The following is a 22,168-nucleotide window of genomic DNA, read 5'->3' as shown; positions in this document are numbered from 1 at the left end:
TTATATGGATTTTTCTAATCCTCAATTTAACATACCCAAATATAGAAAATAAGTACATAGCTTGAATGATTATTTTTTTACAACTTTAAGGAAAATGCTGAAAGCAGAACTTATGAAATGCCATATTTTACCTTAATTTTAGGTGAAATAATAAAATAGAAATTCAGTAACTCATGTAAATAAAAAATATCCCCTCAAATAAAGACCTTACCACATATTACAGATAATAGTACAAATTAAATAATTATACAAGTATAATAGCCTCAAAACTGTATCTCAATCATGACTCAATCCTAATATCTTTTTGCAGTTTTATGATTATTCTGGAGAAGCTGAAATTTATAAATTCTATTAAGATCAAAGACCTTCCAATACACTAAAATAATACCGAGACCATTATGATTTCTTATGAATAATCATTGTTTTAAACATCTTTGTGTCTTCACATAAATTATGAAAATTTAACTCAGAAGAAAAATATTATAATCCATAATCCATTAAATAAAAAATACAGTGAGCTAGGTCAAAGTCAGTATTTTAAGAAATAATTAAGGTATTGTACTCAAGAGCACTTTTTTTTTCACTAGGATAGGAAAGTGAAACATAATTAGCATTTTACTCCATGACAGCAAGTTCACTGCACTTCTAAATGTTGACTATCTCCAAAAATACACTTTTCATTGTTTTATAATACACACATATTTTATACTTGTGAGTTAACATAGGTATTTTTCTTGAGAAGACATTACAAAATGAAGCGCTGATATGAACAAAACCTCACAGGCAAAATTTTAGAAAATCTGAAATCATCTTGCCTGGGTCATAATTCAAAGACAGTGACAAATGTTGTTAGGGGAAACAAAATCAGTAGAAATATAAAATATGAAAAGTCTTTAAAATCCAGACAGCAAATATAAAAAACAGACAGACTTCAGTGAAAGCTTAGATAGCTATTTAAAGAAATGAGGTATGATGAAGTCATAGTGCTACAATATGTATCTATGTATTAAGAACCTATGTTTCAAAGTTGCCAAATCAGCAAATCATAAACTATTTGCTGCTGTGTTCACATGACCTTACTGGTCAGATGTTTAATGGTCACTAATTATACATTTAAAATAAGCATGAAGCTAACTGCATGATCATATGGTGAGCTTATCCGCCACATAAGAAGGCAAATTATAAGTAAAAATGTAAGCAAACAATTTTGTATTAATAATAAATAGAGCTTTAAGCATTTAACATTATCAATACTTTTAAAATTTAAATAAATGCAACTATTTTATACAGAACTGTACCATTTATTATACACACAAGTAAGTTCCCTTTGTTAACAAAGGCTGGTTTTAGATAATATGGAATGTTACAGTACCATCTTGCATAAAATTCTAGTACAATTTTGTACTTGAAAAAGGGTGCAAAAACACCAGCCTAATAAATCTGACTGAATTGAAATATCTCTTCTTTCTTTTTAAAAAGTACATCATTAACCACATACACCACAAACTGTACATAAGCTCACTTTAAATCACCAATTGGAGATATGATAGCATGTATATTGTAGTGTTAATTATCCCTCCCATCAGTTTAATTTATTAAAGCCTTACACTGCTGTTCATTCAGGAGCCTTTGTTGATGTGCAAGCTTGTAATATGAATTACTGAACTTAGGTAAGTACAATTTAAAGGAGGCCAACAACAGCTGCCAAGAATTATTTGCAGTAAGAAATGTCCTTCTCACAGAAGACTCACTTAGGAGCAAACATCTTTTAGAATATCTTCCTTCTTTCAAATATATTGTAGCCGGTCAAGATTCTCCATTTTGAACTCTGGATGCTGGTGGTTGCATGAAATCCTTAAAGGGAACTAGTGCCTCTTTAAGTGCAGAACAGACTTCAGAAGAAGAGCAGGTGATGCATTCTACTAAAGTTGGGTATAAGGCAATTACTTGTGCCCAGGTATTTCCATCAACTGTAATGCAAAAGTATAAAACCTCAAAAGGGTAGAATTAAATAGCAGACATTATTCAATTAACAGGAACACAATCCTTTAAACTGAATGTAAAGAAAAAATTCTGAAATACGAAGATTCTACAAGCTTGTATCTTTTTATCTTTTTAATTTTTCAAAGATTTCCTGCTATATTTAATAAGGTATAGGAAAAAATATATGTTCAGTGTGCAGTTATCAGTAACAATAAATTTGATAAAGTACATTTTAAATGGTATTTCAATTTGCAAAGGCTCTGAAAGCTAACAAAGCAATTCAGAATAATCCAAACTTTGGCATTTTTAATATAATTGCCAGAGGATGTAGTGTACGTTTCAAGAATTAGAAACTTTCAGTTGTCTGCTAAAAGTAGAAAGCTTTTGAAATACAAAATATGTTTAATGATTTTCCCAGTAATATCTTTGATGTTACTTTTAATTACAAATGGTCACAAACAGATTCATTGTTGTCTTGTACTGTTTGCTAATCTTTAATGTATATCATTAGATGTAGACTTGAGTGGGGAGGAACCATGTCTGCCTTCTTCACCACTATCATGAACAAATAGTACAGCTGAATGCTATTGCTACTGAATGGGCTAAAGTGTTACATCCCAATTAGTTATATTTTCCTGTAAGTATTGTGCATAATGTTGGGCATCCAATATGCAAGATTTTTTTTAGACTTAGATATTTTTTAAATTTTGTGAAACAAGTCTCAAATCTAAAAGGCATTATAGTATTAAAGAAAAATAAATCCTACGTGTAGAGAGCTTTGATTCTGTTTCTCACTACAATTTACTGGATGTCAATTGCCTAAAATTCTTTCTGAAATAAGGCAATGATGGGTGTCCCTGGTCAAGTCATTTAATTTATCTTTATCTTACTTCTCCCACTGTAAAATAAAGAAATGAATTTCTCAAACTAGTGTTCCTCAATTTACTTCTTAGGAAAAAGCTCACGATAAAGTAGTTTGGCAGATGTTTCGTATCTCTCACCTTTTGGAGACAAAGTCTTCATATCAATTTATTAAGGGCTTGTAGTAAAAGAACAAATTTAACTTTAACCCAGTGTTCCCAAATTCAATTATGGAGTTTTTTTCATCCAATATCTACTGACAACACACATCATCAATGTTCATGCCTTAGTACATATCTTGGAAAAATGCTGTACTGTTAATTTAACCTCTTTTCCCAGACAGGGGCTTCCTCAGGGTGGGTGTCATAAGAAATGGGGAATGGGGCTGATGGGTATTGCTGAGGGTGAGGAGTCAGGCTGGAGTTGTTCTGCTTTTCTCTGTTATAATATGTTGGGAATTCACATCACATTTCATTTGTAAAAAGAATTTTGCTGCTTAACAGAATACAAAAGTCTAAAAGCCACTGTCTAAGTGGCTTTAAAAAAACTAAGAAGTTTTAAAAAGTCTGCTTCAGTTGTCTCCTGTGAAACTTTACACTAATCATTTAACAAAAGATTAGATAGAATGAAACCTGTCTAGGTTGTCCCAGATGGAGAGTCAATTGACCAAATTAACCCTTGGTTTATTACGGTAAAACACAAAAGTACGTTAAGATGACATCTTAAACTCAAAGGAAGCAAGTCAAATTTCTTAAATTAAAATATGTTTTAGGCTGGCGTGGTGTCTCACACCTGTAATCCTAGCACTTTGGGAGGCCAAGGCGGGCGGATCACCTGAGGTCAGGCCTGGCCAACATGGTGAAACCCCATCTCTACTAAAAATACAAAAATTAGCCAGACGTGGTGGTCCCAGCTACTCAGGAGGCTGAGGCTGGAGAATCGTTTAAACCTGGCAGGCAGAGGTTTCAGTGAGCTGAGATTGCACCACTGCATGCCAGTCTGGGCAACAGAGCAAGACTCTATCTAAATATTCATTTGTGTACAAAATTCATTGTGTATAAATATTCATTTGTGTACAAAACAGGGATGGGGGAGTATTAGAATATGTGCTTTGTATTTAGAAAATAAACTTCTGCAGGGATCCACAAACTAATAAAAATGGTTGTCTGTGGTAAAGTAAGAACTGGGCAGATAAAGAATAAGGAAAAGATAATATTAAAACTTTTCCTTGTATATCATTTTACAGTTTTGGATTTTTGGACCATGTGTATGTATACTACCTATTTAAAATTTTAAATAAAGATCAAGTAAAATGATGAAAACAAAATTTCGGCTGGGGGGCAGTGATTCATGCCTGCAATCCCAGCAGTTTGGGAGGCGAAGGTGGGCAGACTGCTTGAGCTTAGGAGTATGAGACCAGCCTGGCCAACATGGCAAGAACCTATCTCTACTGAAAATACAAAACAATTAGCAGAACGTGGTGGCACGTGTCTGCAGTCCCAGCTACTTGGGAGGCTAAGATGGGAGGATTGCTTGAGCCCAGGAGGTCAAGGCCGCAGTAAGCGTCGATCACACCATTACACCCCAGCCTGGGTGACAGAGCGAGAGCCTGTCTGAAAAAAGACAAAAAACAAAAAACTCCCCAAACAAAAATAAGTCTAACAAATGCATCTTTTCTCACAAAAAAGCCCCGAAACAAATAAGGAAGTCATTCTTTTTCTTAATAAAGCTTACCACAGCGTCCTAAAATGTTATATCATCTTATATGCTTACATTCAAATTTTTACTTCATAGACCCAGAGACATAATTCAAACTCTATTAAACAATTTTTAATATTCATTTAGTTAAATCATCTATTACTACAATGTCTTATACATATAACCTTTTTACTGAGTTTTTGCTTCCTTTTCTCCCTTTATACATGTTCTAGTTGTTCTTCTTTTTTTTTTTTTTTAAAAAAAGATGGGGTCTGACTACATTGTCCAGGATAGTCTCAGACTGCTAGACTCAAGCAATCCTCCCTCGTGTGAGCCACTGCACCAGCCCAGAACACTATTTTAGGAAAACCCAAATCTGAACTCTAATAGGATAAATTCAGGACATTGCCCCAGGCTTTTTCTTAGAAATTCCATCCCTCCCTTTGGGTTGAATAAATACAAGTGTACTGCCTCTTAAGATTTAGCATAATACCCTTTCTAGGCCAAAGTACCAATGGGTGAATTTTAAGAAAAGAAAAATACATATTTACTCCACTTATATAATAGTTGACAGGAATAAATATCCTACAACTCATTCATTAATTTACTAGGAATCTCCTTTTTTCTTGGGTATTGAAAGTAATGCTCCTTAAAGTGCCAATCTGTTACAAAATAAGAAGCTTTTGCCAGAATGTAAACCAACAGGCTGCTTTCTTCTTTACCAATGTCTTCTTGTATAAAAAAAAGTCAGCTGAACCAAGCAGTGTGTTTAGTGACACATCTGATTTATATTCTGATGCCAGCTCACTATTTTGTCCCAGACCAATAACAAAACTGTTGAAGCCAATCAATGGCTGGTCCAACAAACCATACTTTGAAAAGCAATGTTGTAGAGAATTCAAAATAGAACAAAACATGGTCTGAAAATCCTCTCAAAAAATCTTAACAATGTAAAGGGAGATGAGTCATGTACATGCATAATTGTAATACAAATAGAGTGCTTCAAGACAAGTACGCATAAAAAAGCTTTGCATTCAATGAAAAGATGAATTATTTACCTTTAAGAGATTAAAAACAAGGTTTAAAAGTAGGGTGGTATTCCAAACAGGTCGATACAAGCTGGATAATGGAATAAACAAAAGGTTGGAAAAATTTGGGAAGATTGAGAATTTTAGTTTAGTGGAGAGTAGGGGAAATGAAATCTATTGTGGAAAATGAAGTGTGACTAGAATGGAGTCAGAGTGCAGTATTCTTTGCAACTTGGTAGGAAACAGTAAATGAAAAATACTTTTTTGCTTTGAGAGGATGAGGAAATAAATGATCAAAGCCCTACTATAGAAAAATCATTTCTGGCTATCATGTAAAGAATGGACTGGATAGGAATGAATAACAAACAGAAAGGGCAAATAAATGAGAAAGAATGATAAAAATGATTCAAAATTATTTATACAGTTTGTATCTATAAAGTAAATCAGTACAAATAGAAGATAAAGCCCTTTTCCATCTCTCCCCAAATAAGTCAATGATCTACATTAAAAAATATATGAAATATGGATTGTTCTTGCAATACCCTGACTTCAGAACAATTTAGTAAAAAAAAAAAAAAAAAAAGAAAAGAAAAAGTCAGGTAGACTGCCTCATAAAAAATGAAAACATTACAAATTAATTTTACTTAATTGACATCTTAATGGACTTGATGTTTTGTTGTCATAAGAACTGGAGAAAAGAAGTCTAATGACTGTTATGTTCCTATAATTCAGTTAAATTAATAGTAATACAAAAGTCCATCACAAATAGAACATAAATGCTATGAATTTAAAATAACTGAGTTTCTAAGCACTTACCATTCTCAGGTTGAGTTTTCTTAAGTGAATCAATAAGAGTACTGACTGCTTTTAAAACAAATATAATTTCTGTTACTTGTTGCCTAAAAAAGAGATAGGAAATCATTTCCATTAAGATTTTAAAGTTACCAGGTGTGTTTGTTTTTTAAACTAAATTTGTGCAAATAGATGAACTTTTGAAAAATACTGAACACAATACAATGCAAGGTTAATGTTAGTTTTAAATGCATATAAAAGTAAAAATCATTTTATTTATAAGTACTTCAGTGTGCAAATCAAATTTGTAGTTATTCTTGCCATAACTTATCAATTAAGAAAGGGGTGGGGCAATCTACTCATGAAAAATTAAATTTATTTGTAAGATATTTCACATAACTACTTAAAATTAAAATGTTTTATTTTTATTTATTGATTTTTTGAGACAGGGTCTTGCTCTGTCACTTAGGCTGGAGTGCAATGGTGAGATCACAGCTCACTGCAGCCTTTACTTGGGCTCAAGTGATCCTCCCACTTAGCCTCCTGAGTAGCTGGGACTACAGGTGCATGCCACGTTGTCTGGCTAATTTTTTTTTTTTTAAGTAGAAACAAAGTCTTGCTATGCTGCCCATGCTGGTCTCGAACTCCTAGGCTCAAGTGATCCCCCTGCAAAGTGATCCTCCTGCCTCGGCCTCCTAAAATGCTGGGATTACAGGCATGAGCCACTGTGCCCTGCCCTTAAAACATTTTATAATATATGCTTTTAAAACCTCTCTACGAGTTTTTTTTTTTTTTTTTTTTTTTTTAACTAATTAGTACTAAAAGAGCTTTGCCAAAGTTTAAATGGAAACAAGACTACTATTACCACATGGCATATATTTTACCATGCTGATGAAAGTATATTCAAAATTACAATGGTACTTATTTAACTTTCTAATACTACAAATAAGAAACATGCTGGAAATCAATCCTAAGGTAGCACTATTTGGAGACATTAGCAATGAAGAATGAACTTGGAGTAAGGGGTAAACAAGAGTAGCTTGATTCCCTTCTTTCTCCTCACAGAAACAAAGCTCTTCTGGTCTATGGCCCGCCCTCATCCCTCCCCATTCCTGGTGTGCATCTGTGTCATTGTACAGATAAGACTTTTCTAATACCATGTCAGGGTGGTATTTCAAGACTTCCTATTGTAAGCATTGAAGTATTTTATTGTGTTGCAATGTAGCTTTTTAGAAAACAATTTAATGATACTGCAAAGAACACAGAATGATACAATATAACTTCATAGGACAATTATAAATAAGGCTCAATTTAAAGGTAGTTGTTAAAAAGTAAAGACTTAGAACATTAAAAAATAAAGTGAAAGTTTTCTTCTGAAATCAAATAATATTTTATAATATAAAAATATATTCTAACAATATTCCACTCAAAACCACCTTATTACCTCATTTCCAAGTATACTTCAGAAATCAATTTTCAATCATGCCCATAACCAAATTACTAACATCTGTCTTTGGAGTGTTTTTGTGTATAAATTTGAGTATGAGAAGTTATAATTTATGTTCTAGAAATTCAAAATACATTGGATTCTAAAAGAAGAAATACAAATAGCTAATATGCATTGGTAATTAAAAAATGAAAGCAAACTACCATATGACTATTTTTCATTCACCAAATTAGAAAAAGATAAATGATAAACTGGCAAATAATTTTAAAATGCTAAAAATTGAGGAAAGGGACATTGCGAGAATGTAAATTGGTATAAATCTCTATTGGGAAATTTGGTTAATGCATATCAAAAGCTATAAAATGTCTGTGTCTTTTGACAGGTCAATTCCAACTTCAGAAATTTATTATAAGTAAATTAAAATGTGCACAAAGATTTAATGCTGGTGATTTGCCTCTCTAGTCCGACCTTATGAGATGGCAACAATGATTTTTGTCTTTCCTGACTTTGATAACTATGTTTTCCCATGTTATTTTCTGTTGGCTTCATTTGCTATGTCTTAAACTCTAATTTCCACATTAAAAAAGCAGATTTGCAACCTAACCCTAATTTATGACTGCAGCCTTTGTTGAATTCTGGTCTGTACTCCAACTCTGATTAGCCTTGGCTGACCAGGAGAGCCTAGTGCCCCTTCCACTGACACAGGTTGAATAGATGAGAAATAAATCAGTTTAGGTCCATGGGCTTAATTAAGCAGATTGGATGAAAAGACCTAAGATCAGGCTAGCTGACACAGAGAGAAACCTGCAAATGACTGTAAAACAAACTAGGATATTCCTAAAATATGATTTATGATTTTCACTATAGAGAAATAATATCATGTGTTCATACAGATCCACAAGTCTTTATCTGGAAATCTCTGGAAGAAGATATATTTTGGAATTCAGTTTATGTTTTTTTTAAATTCAAAAAGGTAATTTGGTACCTATGTATCATATGTTACATAACCTCCATGATGGGTCTTAAAAAGTACCCCATAACAAAACATGTTAATATATCTGCAGGAAAACCTGTGAATATTTACACCATATAGGATAAGATTATAAACAACTTCAGCTTAGTTCAGACCACTTACAAAAATACTTGCTTTTCAGAATTTTCCTTGTTATCAACAATTAGTACAAAAATACATTTATTTCTTTAACAAAATGAAGTATATACCTTGGAAGAGGGCATTTACCACTTAATCTTTCATCCTCTATATAGCGATGTAGTACATCTTGGGACCTCTTTAAAAGCACTGAGAGTGCCATTCGTGAGATGTAGCCTTCTTGAGGTGTTGTGACTTTATTACTGAAGGAAAACTGAAGCAATGTTTCAAAACACATTTTAGAAAATTCCTCTCTCAAACGAATATCAATCTCTGCTTCTGTAAAATTAACAAATTTTGATGGTTAATAAAAGTTAAATCAATGAGCTTTAATGATAACAATGCATAGCAAACTAGGAATAGAGGGAAATTCCTCAATCTGGTGAAAGGCATCTAGAACAACCTATAGCTAATAGCATACATATAGTGAAATTGTGTTGTGTGTGTATGTGTGTGTGGAGAGAGAGAGAGAGAAACAAATTCTCCCTCACAAGATCAAAAACAAGGCAAGATCCTCATCACTTCTGTTCAACATATTTCTTGACTTGGTCTTTCTATACTATAAAACAGCACTATAAAATAAACTTCACAATAGTTTTTCATGTGGTCAAACTTGCATTAATCTCTTTTTCTCTCTTTTCCCTCTCCCAACAACTTCTTTCCTGGAATGTGACCTCTGCTCCAGTCTGGCAGTTGCTCTCTAGACACGCTGTTCTGCCATATCCTGAAACTAGTCTTTGCCATCACCCTGGAAATTGTTTCCATTATCTCTTGAGTTAGATCCCACTTCCAAGATCTCATGCCTTTTTTTTCTCCTTTTTTTTTGAGACGGAGTCTTCTCTTGTTGCCCAGGCAGGAGTGCAGTGGTGCAATCTTGGCTCACCACAACCTCCGCTTCCTGGGTTCAAGTAATTCTCCTGCCTCAGCCTCCTGAATAGCTGGGACTACAGGCACGTGCCACCACACCCAGCTATTTTTGTATTTTTGGTAGAGTCGGTGTTTCACTGTGTTAGCCAGGATGGTCTTGATCTCCTGACCTCGTGATCCACCCACTTGGCCTCCCAAAGTGCTGGGATTACAGGCATGAGCCACAGCGCCCAGCCTCATGCCTTATTTTTCCTTGGTTTACCACTTTGTTTTTACAGAGCATATTTTGAAGTAGCTTTCTAAGAAAGAATGAATGAGAAGTAAAACTTTTGAGAGCATGTACCTCTGAAAATGTCACATATTATGGTACTCAAAAAGGTACCCTGCAGCATCAGCATTACCAGAAAACTTGTTAGAAATGTAAATTCACATGTCGCCCAGTCTTACTGAATCAGAAATTCAGGGGTACAGTTCAGCAATTGCTTGTCCTCTGGTTGATTATGATGCATGCTGAAATTGGAGAATTACTGTTTTACACTCATACTTGGCCAACAGTATGAGTTTTTAACATGGAGCTTCCATGTTAAAAGTCCTTTCCATTTACAACTGCTTCAATGTCTTTTAGCATCCAATACTGCCTCTGAGAATTCCAATGTCTGTTTTGTGTGTGTGTGTGTGTGTGTTTTTTTCTTTTTTTTTTTGAGACAGGGTCTTCATTCTGTTGCCCTGGCTGGAGTGCAGTGGCATGACCTCAGCTTACCGCAACCTCTGCCTCCCAGGTTCAAGAGATCCTCCCACCTCAGACTCCTGAGTAGCTGGGACTACAGGCACACACCTGGCTAATTTTTGTATTTTTTTTAAGTAGAGACAGGGTTTCACTGTGTTGGCCAGGATAGTCTCGAATCTTGACTTCAAGTGATCACCTGTCTTGCCCTCCGAAAGTGCTGGGACTACAGGCATAAGCCACTGTGCCTGGCCTCCAATGTCTTTTGTACTGAACTTTTTTTTTTTTCTTTCTGAAATCTTTTAGGGTCTTATCTTTATCCCAGGTATTCTGATATTTCATAATGACATGCCTGATTGTGGGTCTTTTTTCTTTCACTGTTTTTGGCACTATTTTTAATCCGGAAGTTTTTTTCTTCAGTTCTTCAGTTTATTTCCTTGATAATTCCTTCTCCTAGATTTTCTTTGTTCTCTCTTTGTCAGATGTTAGACTCCCTGGATTCATTTTACTTCTCCTTTCAACCTTTCACTAAACTTGTCATCACATCTTTAGTTTCTATGAGTTCTTTCTTGTTTTTTTGTTTTTGAAAAAGACAGAGTCTCTAGTCTGTCACCCAGGCTGGAGTGCAGTGGCGTAATCACAGCTCATTGCAGCCTTGTTCTCCTGGGCTCAGGTGATCCTCCCACCTCAGCCTCCCAAGTAGCTGGGACTACAGTCATGTACTATCTCGCCCAGCTAATATTTGTATTCTTTGCAGAGATGGGGTTTTGCCATGTTGCTTAGGCTGGTCTCAAACTCCTGTGAGCCTCCTGCCTCGGCCTCCTAAATGCTGGGAGCCACCGTGCCCAGCCTTCTTTCTTTTTCTACTGCTCCTTTTATGTAGCATTTAAAAATTGTTTCATTGCTGTAGTCTTTTATCTCTTTGATCATCCTAACTGTAGTTTTATGCTTTCAGTGACTGTGCATTTTATCTGTTTCCTCTCAATGTCTTTTACTCCCTCTTCATTTGTTTTGGTCTTTCTCTTTTGTGTTAGAGAATTTCCTCAAATGTCTGTGAGCTCTGACTATCAGATCATACTTAAAAGCAAAAGGCCAATCATCACTGGAACCTCTCTGTTTACAGGTTGGCCTTGTTTAGCAAGGAACAGTTTTGTATGTATATGTTTAAGGAAAACTCCAAGTTTTTTTTTTTTAAATGAAAACTACAAACTTTATTTCTCAACATAAGCTCAATCAAGTTCAAGACACTTTTGTAAGCGAGGATACCAGCCATTTAGTTTATCTGTAAAAAACTGAGGTCCTGGGAATCTAACCATGTCAATGCTATTTTTTTTACACTATTAACTGAAGAAAAAGGCTGTCCTTCAATGGTATGTTAAGATCTGAAACAAAAATAAACCAAAAGGAGCCAAATTACAACTGTAAAGTGGATGCCTAATGATTTCCCACTGAAACTCTTGCAAAATTGCCCTTGTCTGATGAGAGGAATGAGCAGGAGCATTGTTGTGGTGGTGAAGGACTCACACGTGAAGCTTTCCCAGGTGTTAGAAAACTCCAAGTTAATGCTGAGAAGACATGCGTCATATGGCAAAGTCACTGAAAGAATGTCCATGCACCTTTCTTGTCTTGGTAAATTTAATACTATAAATAGCAAGATATATTATCAGAAAACTGCCAGGAAAAGTATACTTGGTAACTCAACAGCCCTTATTTAACTTTGAACATTTATGCCTAATTGTGAATATTGTTCTTAATGTGTATTTTATTAAAAATTAAATATTTTCGCATACTCGTAATAATAAAAAGTTTGCTACGTTAAGATAAACGGGCTTTAAAATTTTCCCCCTGAGATTCTCATCTTTGCTAAACCCGTACTTTACCAGGCCAGTTTTAAAAACTGGGCTAAAAAAAAAAACCTAGTATGTGAAGTAAGCCGTATGAGAGACATCTAGTGGTCAAACTGTGCACATAGATGCTCTTTAAAATGCGCAGCACAAAATAGGAGAAGCTAGTTAAGGCTCTAGTAAATTCTGAAGATTAAGGGTCTGCATGGCACAAATTTATAATTTTGTTTTTTTTTTTTCTTTTTTCTTTTTGAGACAGTCTTGCTCTATCTCCCAGGCTGGAGCACAGTAGTGTGATCCCGGCTCACAGCAACCTCTGCTTCCCGGATTCAAGCAATTTTCCTGCCTCAGGTTCCTGTGTAGCTGGGATAACAGACACATGCCATCACACCCGGCTAATTTTTTTATTTTTAGTGGAGGCAGGGTTTCACCATGTTGGTCAGGCTGGTCTTGAACTCCTGACCTTAAGTGATCTGCCCATCTTGGCCTCCCAAAGTGTAGTTTTAAAATCATATATACATATATATGAGACAAGAGTCTTGGTCTGTTGCCCAGAGTGCACTCTAAAATGCAGTGGTTCAATCATAACTCTGTCATCTCAGCCTCCTGGGCTCAAGCCATCCCACCTCAGCCACCTGAGTAGCTAGGACTACAGGCATGTGTCACCATGCCCAGCTAATTTTAAAACTTTTTGTAGAGATGGAGGCAGTCTCACTATGCTGCCCAGGCTGGTCTTAAACTCGGGGCCTCAGGTGATCCTCCCACCTTGGGATCCCACCTAGCGATCCCAGAATGCTGGGATTATGGGCATGAATCACTGCACCTGGCTGATGCCACAATTTAAGACTTGAGCTCAGGTTTAGAAAAAGAGAATTAATAACAAACAGTAATTTATATATCGGTTCCCAATTAAGGCAGCATTACATCATGAAAAGAAGCATGTAGTTCTTTTTTAAGCATGAATTTGGTCTCTAGTCCTAAGATTGTGAGCAATTTATTTTTTCAACCTTTCTAAATCAATTTTCTTTCCTGTAATATGGTCGTACCTATCCTCACAGAAATGTTGTGAGAAATGAGATAACATTCTAGCATAGTATCTTGTACATAGTTGGCACTGAGTAAATGTTAATTCCCTTAAAAAATGTTGAGGCATCTTATTTTTTTAAACGAACTCTGTAATTTATAGTCCTGAGAAGATGGTATTAATATCTCCATTTTAAAGATTACAAAACTGAGACTCAAAAGTTAATTGACTGCTAAGTGGCAGAATATACATTCATATTTTTATATTCCTTTCCAATCTATGACTTCACAAAACTGGTAACTTGTGTCAGCCTGCAGTGACATCCATGGATTCCACAAAGTGCTCTGCAATTTAATTCTTCACAGTTTGCAATTATGATATTTAAAAGATTTAGTTCAGTGTTTCTGATCATGTATCAGATTCCAAAGAATAGAAACATGGAATAAAAACATTCTATTCCACAGAATAGTCATGTCATAACATTTCTCCTCATAAAGCTTAGTTCTATATTACAATCCTAAAAATCACCTTACCATTCTTCAGTTTACATTACCAAAATCATAGGATTGAACATTTCTACTGTCAATTTCTTCAAAAGTACTTCAATACTTTTTAATACTTAAAAAAAATTAAAATAACATACCTGTAAATGAAGATGACTGAGAATGTATTGAGCCCTTGTTAAGCATTGTCATTATTTGACCAACAAATTCCTTAGGAATAAAATTGGCATAAGGTAATATCTCATTGCTGATAAGCTGAACTACCTAAAACAAAAGGGGCAAATGCAAATGTATTATTTTCCTTGAAACAGACTAAAATAATTTCTAGAGTAAAATTTAAATTTTACTTTAAATGAAAATCAGTTAAAGAACTCTCCTTTAAAGAAGTACACAAACATTTTAATGTTAGCATACAGGATGACTACTAATCTGTTTCTCTCATCTGTCTCAGTAACTTTAATACAAAATAGTCAGTACCATAACTGTTTACTATTTGGACAAATGTTGATCTTCAGCATGATAACTGCAAATAGGGCTCTAGAGAAAAATAGTCAGCATATGAAAATTTACCCATGTTAGAATTAAAATATTCAAAATAGGATTAAGAATAACATTTAAATCACTTTTTATAACCAAAAACTACCAGCTGTAAGAGAAATTAAAGTTATATTCATTTTTGTCAAATAGTTTATTTCTAACATGTAGTACGTTATTTTGCCCTTTAAAGTCCACAAGAGCTTTAATACAGTAATGGCACGAAAGGCAATATTTTGTTTCCATATAATGCCTATGCATTTTAAATGTATATTTTATTGATTGATTGATTTATTTTTGAGATGGAGTCTCGCTCTGTTGCCCAGGCTGGAGTGCAGTGGCGTGATCTCGGCTTACTGCAAGCTCCACCTCCCGGGTTCACGCCATTCTCCTGTCTCAGCCTCCTGAGTAGCTGGGAACTACAGGGGCCCATCACCACACCCGGCTAATTTTTTTTTTTTAAAGTAGAGATGAGGTTTCACTATGTTAGCCAGGATGGTCTTGATCTCTTGACCTCGTGATCTGCCCGCCTCCGCCTCCCAAAGTGCTGAGATTACAGGCATGGGCCACTGCACCCGGCCAAATGTATATTATGGTTCCTCTATCCCACTTAAAGAAAAAAAAACCTCCCAAACCCTAACCATCAACCAAAAAATCCACAACCACAAGAACTGCTTATTTAAATTCCATTTACAATCCTTAAAATATATTTCTTATTTTTTTACTTTTATTTTTTTAGAGACAGGGTCTTGCTCTGTTGCCCAGGCTGAAGCACAGTGGTACAGTCGTAGCTCACTGAAGCCTCCAACTCCTGAGCTCAAGTGATCCTCTCACCTCAGTCTCCCGAGTAACTAGGACTATAGGTGTGAACCACCATGCCCAATTAACTTAAATTTTTTTTTTTTTTGTAGAGATGGTGTCTTGCTATGTTGCACAGGCTGGTCTCAAACTCCTGGTCTCAAGCAATCCTCCTGCCTCAGTCTCTCAAAGCACTAGGATTACAAGTATGAGTCACCATTCCCAGCCTCAAAATATATTCTTTTTTTTTTTGAGACAGAGTCTCGCTCTGTCGCCCAGGCTGGAGTGCAGTGGCATGATCTCGGCTCACTGTAAGCTCCGCCTCCCGGGTTCACGCCATTCTCCTGCCTCAGCCTCCTGAGTAGCTGGGACTACATGTGCCCGCCACCACACCCGGCTAATTTTTTGTATTTTTAGTAGAGACGGGGTTTCACCAAATTAGCCAGGATGGTCTCGATCTCCTGACCTTGTGATCTGCCCACCTCAGCCTCCCAAAGTGCTGGGATTACAGGCTTGAGCCACTGCGCCTGGCCTCAAAATATATTCTTTAAAAAACACTATTTGCTTTAAGAATTCCATAGGCTGTATATACAGATGATTAAAAATTGAAAAATTCAAGCAACTGATTAATTTGAACCAGAAACATCTGGTATGTCAAACTGCAGAGTAAACTCTCAAATACATGCCCCCTGACTGATGGATTTATTTCACTGAATCAACTCTTTTTAAACTTATTAAATGAAGTATTAATAAGTATTGGGACAACATGCACAAAGCACAAGACTGTAACAAATCTAAGGAAGTCACTTTTAAAATATCAGTCCTTTAAACATCAACATTTAACCTGTAAGAGTTTTAATGCTTTCAGTTTTAATCTTAACCTATTACTTTATTCTTTCAGCAACTGTATAGTTCAAACACTTTTACTATTTGGTTTCAAAAATGGTCACAGGAAAACATTTTAAATAGCTTCCTTACCTCGACATCAATATTTTCATTTCTTTGAAACTCTTGAATAGACAGATTATCTGGAGGTATGCTAAAAAAATAAACAAAATACTTGATTTTTAAAGATAAAATATTCCCTGCAAATACAAAGAAAATAGATAAACAGTATTCAAATGTCAAAAAATTATGTCTTCCAACCCAGGTTGGGGCATTATTATTTATTTAGAAGAGTAATATTATAAATTAAAGTAATTAGTTTAAACGATTAAGCTAATGACAAACATGATACTCTAACTACAAAAACACTAGGTCCAATCTTGAACTAAATAAAATCTGTAGAACTAAACTTCTTTCGAATATATTATGAATGAAAAAACAATGAAAGGTAAAGATATATCATCTGCAGCAGAGCAGAAGTTACCATTGTGGTGTTACTTGAATTCACTTATATTGGTGGTTATTTAAGAGAGCCTTAGTGAAGCTGCTGAATTATTCACTCAGAGACAGTCCATTAGTCATTAATTTGTAACAAATACAATGGATTAAAGATCTTTACAATAAAGAGAGAAAATCTGTAAAGAAGAGGACTGATGCAGATTTTCTAAAGCAGAAAATTGTTCCAACAAGAACAAAGGAAATCAATAGTTCTGAGAGAACCAAGGTGGTGGATTCCAAACTGTGGCTCGTAAGAGTGAACATTAAAATGGACATAAAGTTAAAAAAACAGCAAGATACTACTTAAAAACAGTTGAGAATAGGATAGTAATAACTGTTAGAATAATGACAGCTAAAAAGTTAGACAGCCACTGTACTATGAGCTTTATTTGTATTAATCTCCCATAGCAATTCCATGTAGTAATTATTACATAATCAACAGAAGAGGGAACTGAAACTTAGAATGCCTACTAATATGCCCGAGAACACACTTTAAGTAAATGACGAGGCCACAATCTAAACCTAGATTTACGTGATATTTGAGCCTACATTATTTTTTATGTTGTAGATGTAAAAATAGTATTAGAACATTTAGGTTTAATATACACTTCTGTATATTAAGTATAATATACAATTTTATATACAGGAATATATGGGCATCAGACTGTGGTTTCATTGATTTGGACATTTTTCATTCAACAAATATCTACTGAGTACCAATTACTTTGCATCAGGTATTATATTCTTGGGTGTTCAAGATCTAGCTGTGAACAAGACAGACTCAGTCCATTTCTCATGGAACTTAGATTCTGGTGTCCAACTCCTAAGCTAACTATAAATTGGTAGTAGGAACTAGAGGAAAAAATTGAAAGAAATTTACCCAAACCTGAACCAATCAGAAGAATTTCACAATCACTGCCATCAAAGCAGCTTCACAGACTATATCTGCATCTCTAGAGACAAAAGTTGTGTTTAATTTATAACCAAGGAAGGTAAGGGCTTAGTAATATTAAAAGATTTGTGATGATGGTGGAGGTAACTAAGGATGAGTTGATTATCAACAAAAAATAAAATAATATTATTAGTATGTTTCTATATTATTAGTGTGTATATTTCTATATTATAGTTCAGTGTTTCTATATTGTTTCTATATTATAGTATGTTTCTACGTTATAGAAATATACACACTAATAATATTAATACTTTTAGTGTGTACAGCATGTGCTAAGGTATATTTGTGTGTTTATTTCAACACACATTAATAATATTAATACTATTTGGATCATATACCAGAAACACTGAACTAGATTTTTAAGATATCATATGATGAGGGAAGAGAGTAGCATATAAAACTAAAAACTGAATAACTAATAGTTATTTAATTTATAACTAGCAAACATATCAAAAACATCGATTGAGCTTTAAAAATGCTGATTAACAGAATTTATGTATAAATTATAAGGGGCAATGGTCAATACTGCAGGTTACAAATGAGCTATGTAAGATCTTAAATTCCTTAAATTTGAAAACTACAGTAATCTTTAAAAATTTATTTTCATGAATCTTTATTTAAAACAAAAAAGAGCCTTCAAACTGATAAAGTGTTATTTGTACTTTTTGTCAGTTCTCTCTGTATGACATATTAAAATTTTTGTTGCAATATAATCTACATATTATAAAATTCACCCTTTTAAAATATACAATTTAGTGTTCCTTAGTATATTCATAAAGTTGTACAAACATCACCATTTCTAATTCCAGAACATTTTGATCACCCCCCAAAAAAACTCTGTACCCATAAGGAATCACTCCCCCTTATCTCCCTTCCCCCCACTCCTGGGAACCATAAATCTACTTTGTCTCTATGGATTTGTTACTCTGGACATATCCCATAAACAAGATCATACAATATATGGCCTTTTGTGTCTAGTTTCTTCCACTTAGCATTATGTTTTAAATGTTCATCCATGTTAGAGCATGCATTAGCACTTCATCCTTTTTTATGGCTGAAAAATATTCCACTGTATGAATATACTACATTCAATTTATCTATACAGCAGTTGATAAACATTTGGGTTACTTTCACTTTTTTGCTACTATGAATAACACTGCTGTGAACATTAGTGTCCAAGTTTTTGTGTGAACATGTGTTTTCAATTCTTTTGCACAGTCCTTTGTGATTTTTAATGTAAGGTCCACAGATCATTAATTGTATAACTTCCCACTCACCCATTGTGTCTGCTTTGATAACTACCATGTTTTGGTATTCAAAGTTGGCTGAATGAATTTCTAATAGACTTCAAGTGTTTACCAAATTGCAGTCCTTATGTTTTTCAACTTTGACTTTTTCTTTCTCTTAAACTGTTTACTTATAATAGCCCTCAATGACATGCAAAGGCTTTCTTTTCTTCTAGTTGATTTTATTTGTAGTTTCTGTGTTATTGTATTCCCTTGCCAAAGCATCTTGCAGATCAAAAAGGTTGGGGAATATTAGAGAGAGAGATATGTTTATTCTTAAAGTCTTAGAGTATATATTAATTAGGTTAAAGGATTTATAAAGGTACCAATATAAAAAATGATCAAGTATCAGTCTTATTTAAATTCATTAAGTCTTGCCATTCCAAGCAACATTCCAAAATAATCTTGCTACTGTTCAAATACTACTGATAAACTTCAGCTATAGAACATAGTACATATGTGGCATTAAGTAAAGTTTAAAATCTAAAAGTTTATGACCTCCAAAGTTATCAATCATTTAGAAAACAAAAACAAAGAGAAAACCTGTTCTCATGAAACTGAAAATGTACATGGTTTTTAAGTTCTCTTAACACTGCATTTTTAGTATCAACTGACCAATAAAAGCTTTCTATTTGAGCTTTAAAGTATTTTTGATCTATGAAACAAAAACTAAACTGGCTTTATCCAATATAAGCTGTAAGTTAAAAAGGCTGTTTAAAAACATTCAAGGACCTTTACAATTACTCTAACAAATAACTTTTCATCTTTCTTTTTTGAGACAGGGTCTCACTCTGTTGCCCAGGCTGGAGTGCAGTGGCACAATCACAGCTCACTGCAATCTCAACCTCCCGGGTTCAAGCAATCATCCCACCTCAGCATCCCAAGTAGTGGGGACTACAGGCACATGCCACCACACCTGGCTAATTTTAAAATTTTTTTGTAGAGGCGGAGTCTCACTATGTTGCCCAGGCTGGTGTTGAACTCCTGGGCCCAAGCAATCCTCCCAACTTGGCCTCACAAAGTGCTGGGATTACACACTCCGGCTGGCCTTCTTTTTGTCTTTCAAATAAAGAAAATAATGCCTAGTGATGGGAAAGGACCAGCTCATGATCAACAGAAAGTAGACAGCAGGTCAGAACCAGGTCACAGGTCTCCTGACTCTCATTTTAGTGTGTTCATCAACTACTCCATGGAGTAGAAAGCTTAAGTCTATAACTAGAATAACCATAACTTGGAATACTGATACTGTGTTACTTGAGAGCTGAATTTAGAAGTTTTATTATTTTTTAGCCATTAAAAGTAACTCCAAGCCTGGGCAACATGGCAAAATCCCGTCTCTACAAAAAAATACAAAAATTAGCTGAGTGTGGTGGTGTACGCCTATAGTCTGAGTTACAAGGGAGGCTGAGGTGGGAGAATCACTTGAGGTCAGGAGGTCAAGGCTGCAGTGAGCCATGAACATGCGACTTCACTGCAGTCTGGGTGACAAATCAAGACACTGTCTCAAGTAAAATAAAAACAAACAAACAAAAACCTCCAAATTTAGAGCTAAATTTCTAAGTCTCAGTTATTTAGAGTTTTGGCCTTTAGAATTCTGGTTTAAAATATAGTTGTTTCATAGGAATTAACATGTATAATGTCACCTTTTCTAAAAGAAAGAAAAAACATTAATGACAATAATAGCGGTAACAAGCATTTTAGAGTACTTACATGCTAGGTACTATTCTAAGCATTCACTCATTTTAAGTGATTTAATCCTCACAATAACCCTATAAGTTAGGCAGCATTACTACTGACATTTAACAGTGAGAAAAATGAGTCACTGAAAGGTTTAATAACTTGTCTAAAAAGCAGTACAAAGCAGTACTGCTGGGATTTGAATCCAGGTAGTCTGGTTGCCAAGCCAATGCTCTTATCCACTATGCTGGCTGCTTCTTAAGTAATGCATTTTCCAACACACCAAACATATTCAAACCTTTAAGATAAGTAGAGCCATAATCAGGCAAAATATTTGAAATGAAATTATACAACTACATTGATACAAAATTATGTAAAATACTATTATTTGGCCGTTGGTTCCAGTGTTCACTTTTCTATATTAAAAAAACTCTCCGGAAAATGAGATTTAATAAAATAAGAATAAAGTCCAGAAAGTGAAGAATATTTAATAAGAAACTCAAGAATAAGGAAGATGGCAGAAAAACTGTCTCAAGAAAAACAAAAACAAGCAAACAAAAACTTCTAAATTTAGAGCCAAAATTTTAAATGAAATTATACAACTGCATTGATACAAAATTATATAAAATATTATTTTACATAGAAAAACTTTTTTTTATATATAGACAGGATCTTGCTATGTTGTTCAGGCTGGATTTGAACTCCTGGGCTTCAGCAATCCTCCCACCTCAGCCTCCCAAAGTAGCTGGGATTACAGGTGTGTCACCACATCTGGCTAGGGAAAGCAATACTTAAAGAAGTTTTACTCATTGCAAAAAAAAAGCTGATCTGAAAGCTTATTCAATTTGTTAATCGGGCATTAAGCATATATAGAAAATTAGAAAATAAAAGGAAAAATTTAAATTTCTCAACCTATGTGCTTGACACAAATTAAGTGACTCAGGTTCTTATGTCTATAAAGGAACTCAAATTTTCAGAGTTATTTTAAAGATGAAAACATAATTTGTTTGAATATAGTTTATGAGTGCATATAATTTTTCCTTCAGAAACACAATATGCTTACATTGGTATCAATAACATTTCTAGAAGTGAAAAATATATAAAATACAAAACAAAGTCTGACCACTTGCAAGACAGAAATTAGGATCACCTATTATTATTTTAAATTCTGAAATACAAGACAAACTTTTATAGGGGAAATGCAAGTTAATCTTCTGCACCCTAGAAATTTTCTTTACTGAATAATTAAATCATATTAGAATAGTAAAGAAAATTTTTTTCAGTTAATTCATTCTGTTGTGGACTCAATCATTATCCATATGCCAATGTAGTTTTTTCTTCAACTACATCACACCCATAATTAAGTGGTTTCAAACTAATAATGTTAAACAGTTATTTAGCAGTACACAGTATTATTCTACAATATCAAAAAATGATTGATGGATACAAACATTTAAAAAATTGGCCAGGCGCAGTGGCTCATGTCTGTAATCCCAGAACTTTGTGAGGCCGAAGTGGAAGGATCACTTGAGCCCAGGAGTTCAAGACACCTAGGCAACATAGTGAGACCCTCCATCTCTACAAAAAATTTTAAAAATTAGCCAGGTGTGGTGGCAT

The 22,168-nt window shown here is 34.5% G+C and overlaps 1 protein-coding gene across 3 annotated transcripts in view; it reads right to left on the bottom strand.

Moving 5' to 3' along the window:
* Positions 1-1,192: 1,192 nt before the first annotated feature.
* MON2 (MON2 homolog, regulator of endosome-to-Golgi trafficking) overlaps positions 1,193-22,168 on the bottom strand; it is a 126,886-nt gene continuing 105,910 nt past the window's right edge. For 2 of the 3 annotated variants that reach the window (XM_008003875.3, XM_008003877.3), the window contains 5 exons: positions 16,232-16,292; positions 14,062-14,185; positions 9,031-9,238; positions 6,387-6,469; positions 1,193-1,970 (listed from right to left, as the gene is read on the bottom strand). In XM_008003875.3, the coding sequence (XP_008002066.1) occupies positions 1,807-1,970; positions 6,387-6,469; positions 9,031-9,238; positions 14,062-14,185; positions 16,232-16,292 (640 nt within the window). In that variant the 3' untranslated portion in view covers positions 1,193-1,806. Of the gene's footprint in view, positions 1,971-6,386; positions 6,470-9,030; positions 9,239-14,061; positions 14,186-16,231; positions 16,293-22,168 lie in introns of those variants that run through there. The other variant, XM_073020906.1, reaches the window with a different exon arrangement.

This window comes from Chlorocebus sabaeus, chromosome 11 (assembly GCF_047675955.1).
Source record: "Chlorocebus sabaeus isolate Y175 chromosome 11, mChlSab1.0.hap1, whole genome shotgun sequence".
Lineage (NCBI taxonomy): Eukaryota > Metazoa > Chordata > Mammalia > Primates > Cercopithecidae > Chlorocebus > Chlorocebus sabaeus.
The sequence above is the reverse complement of the archived record's forward strand: the minus strand, read 5'-3'. Positions and strand labels throughout refer to the sequence as shown.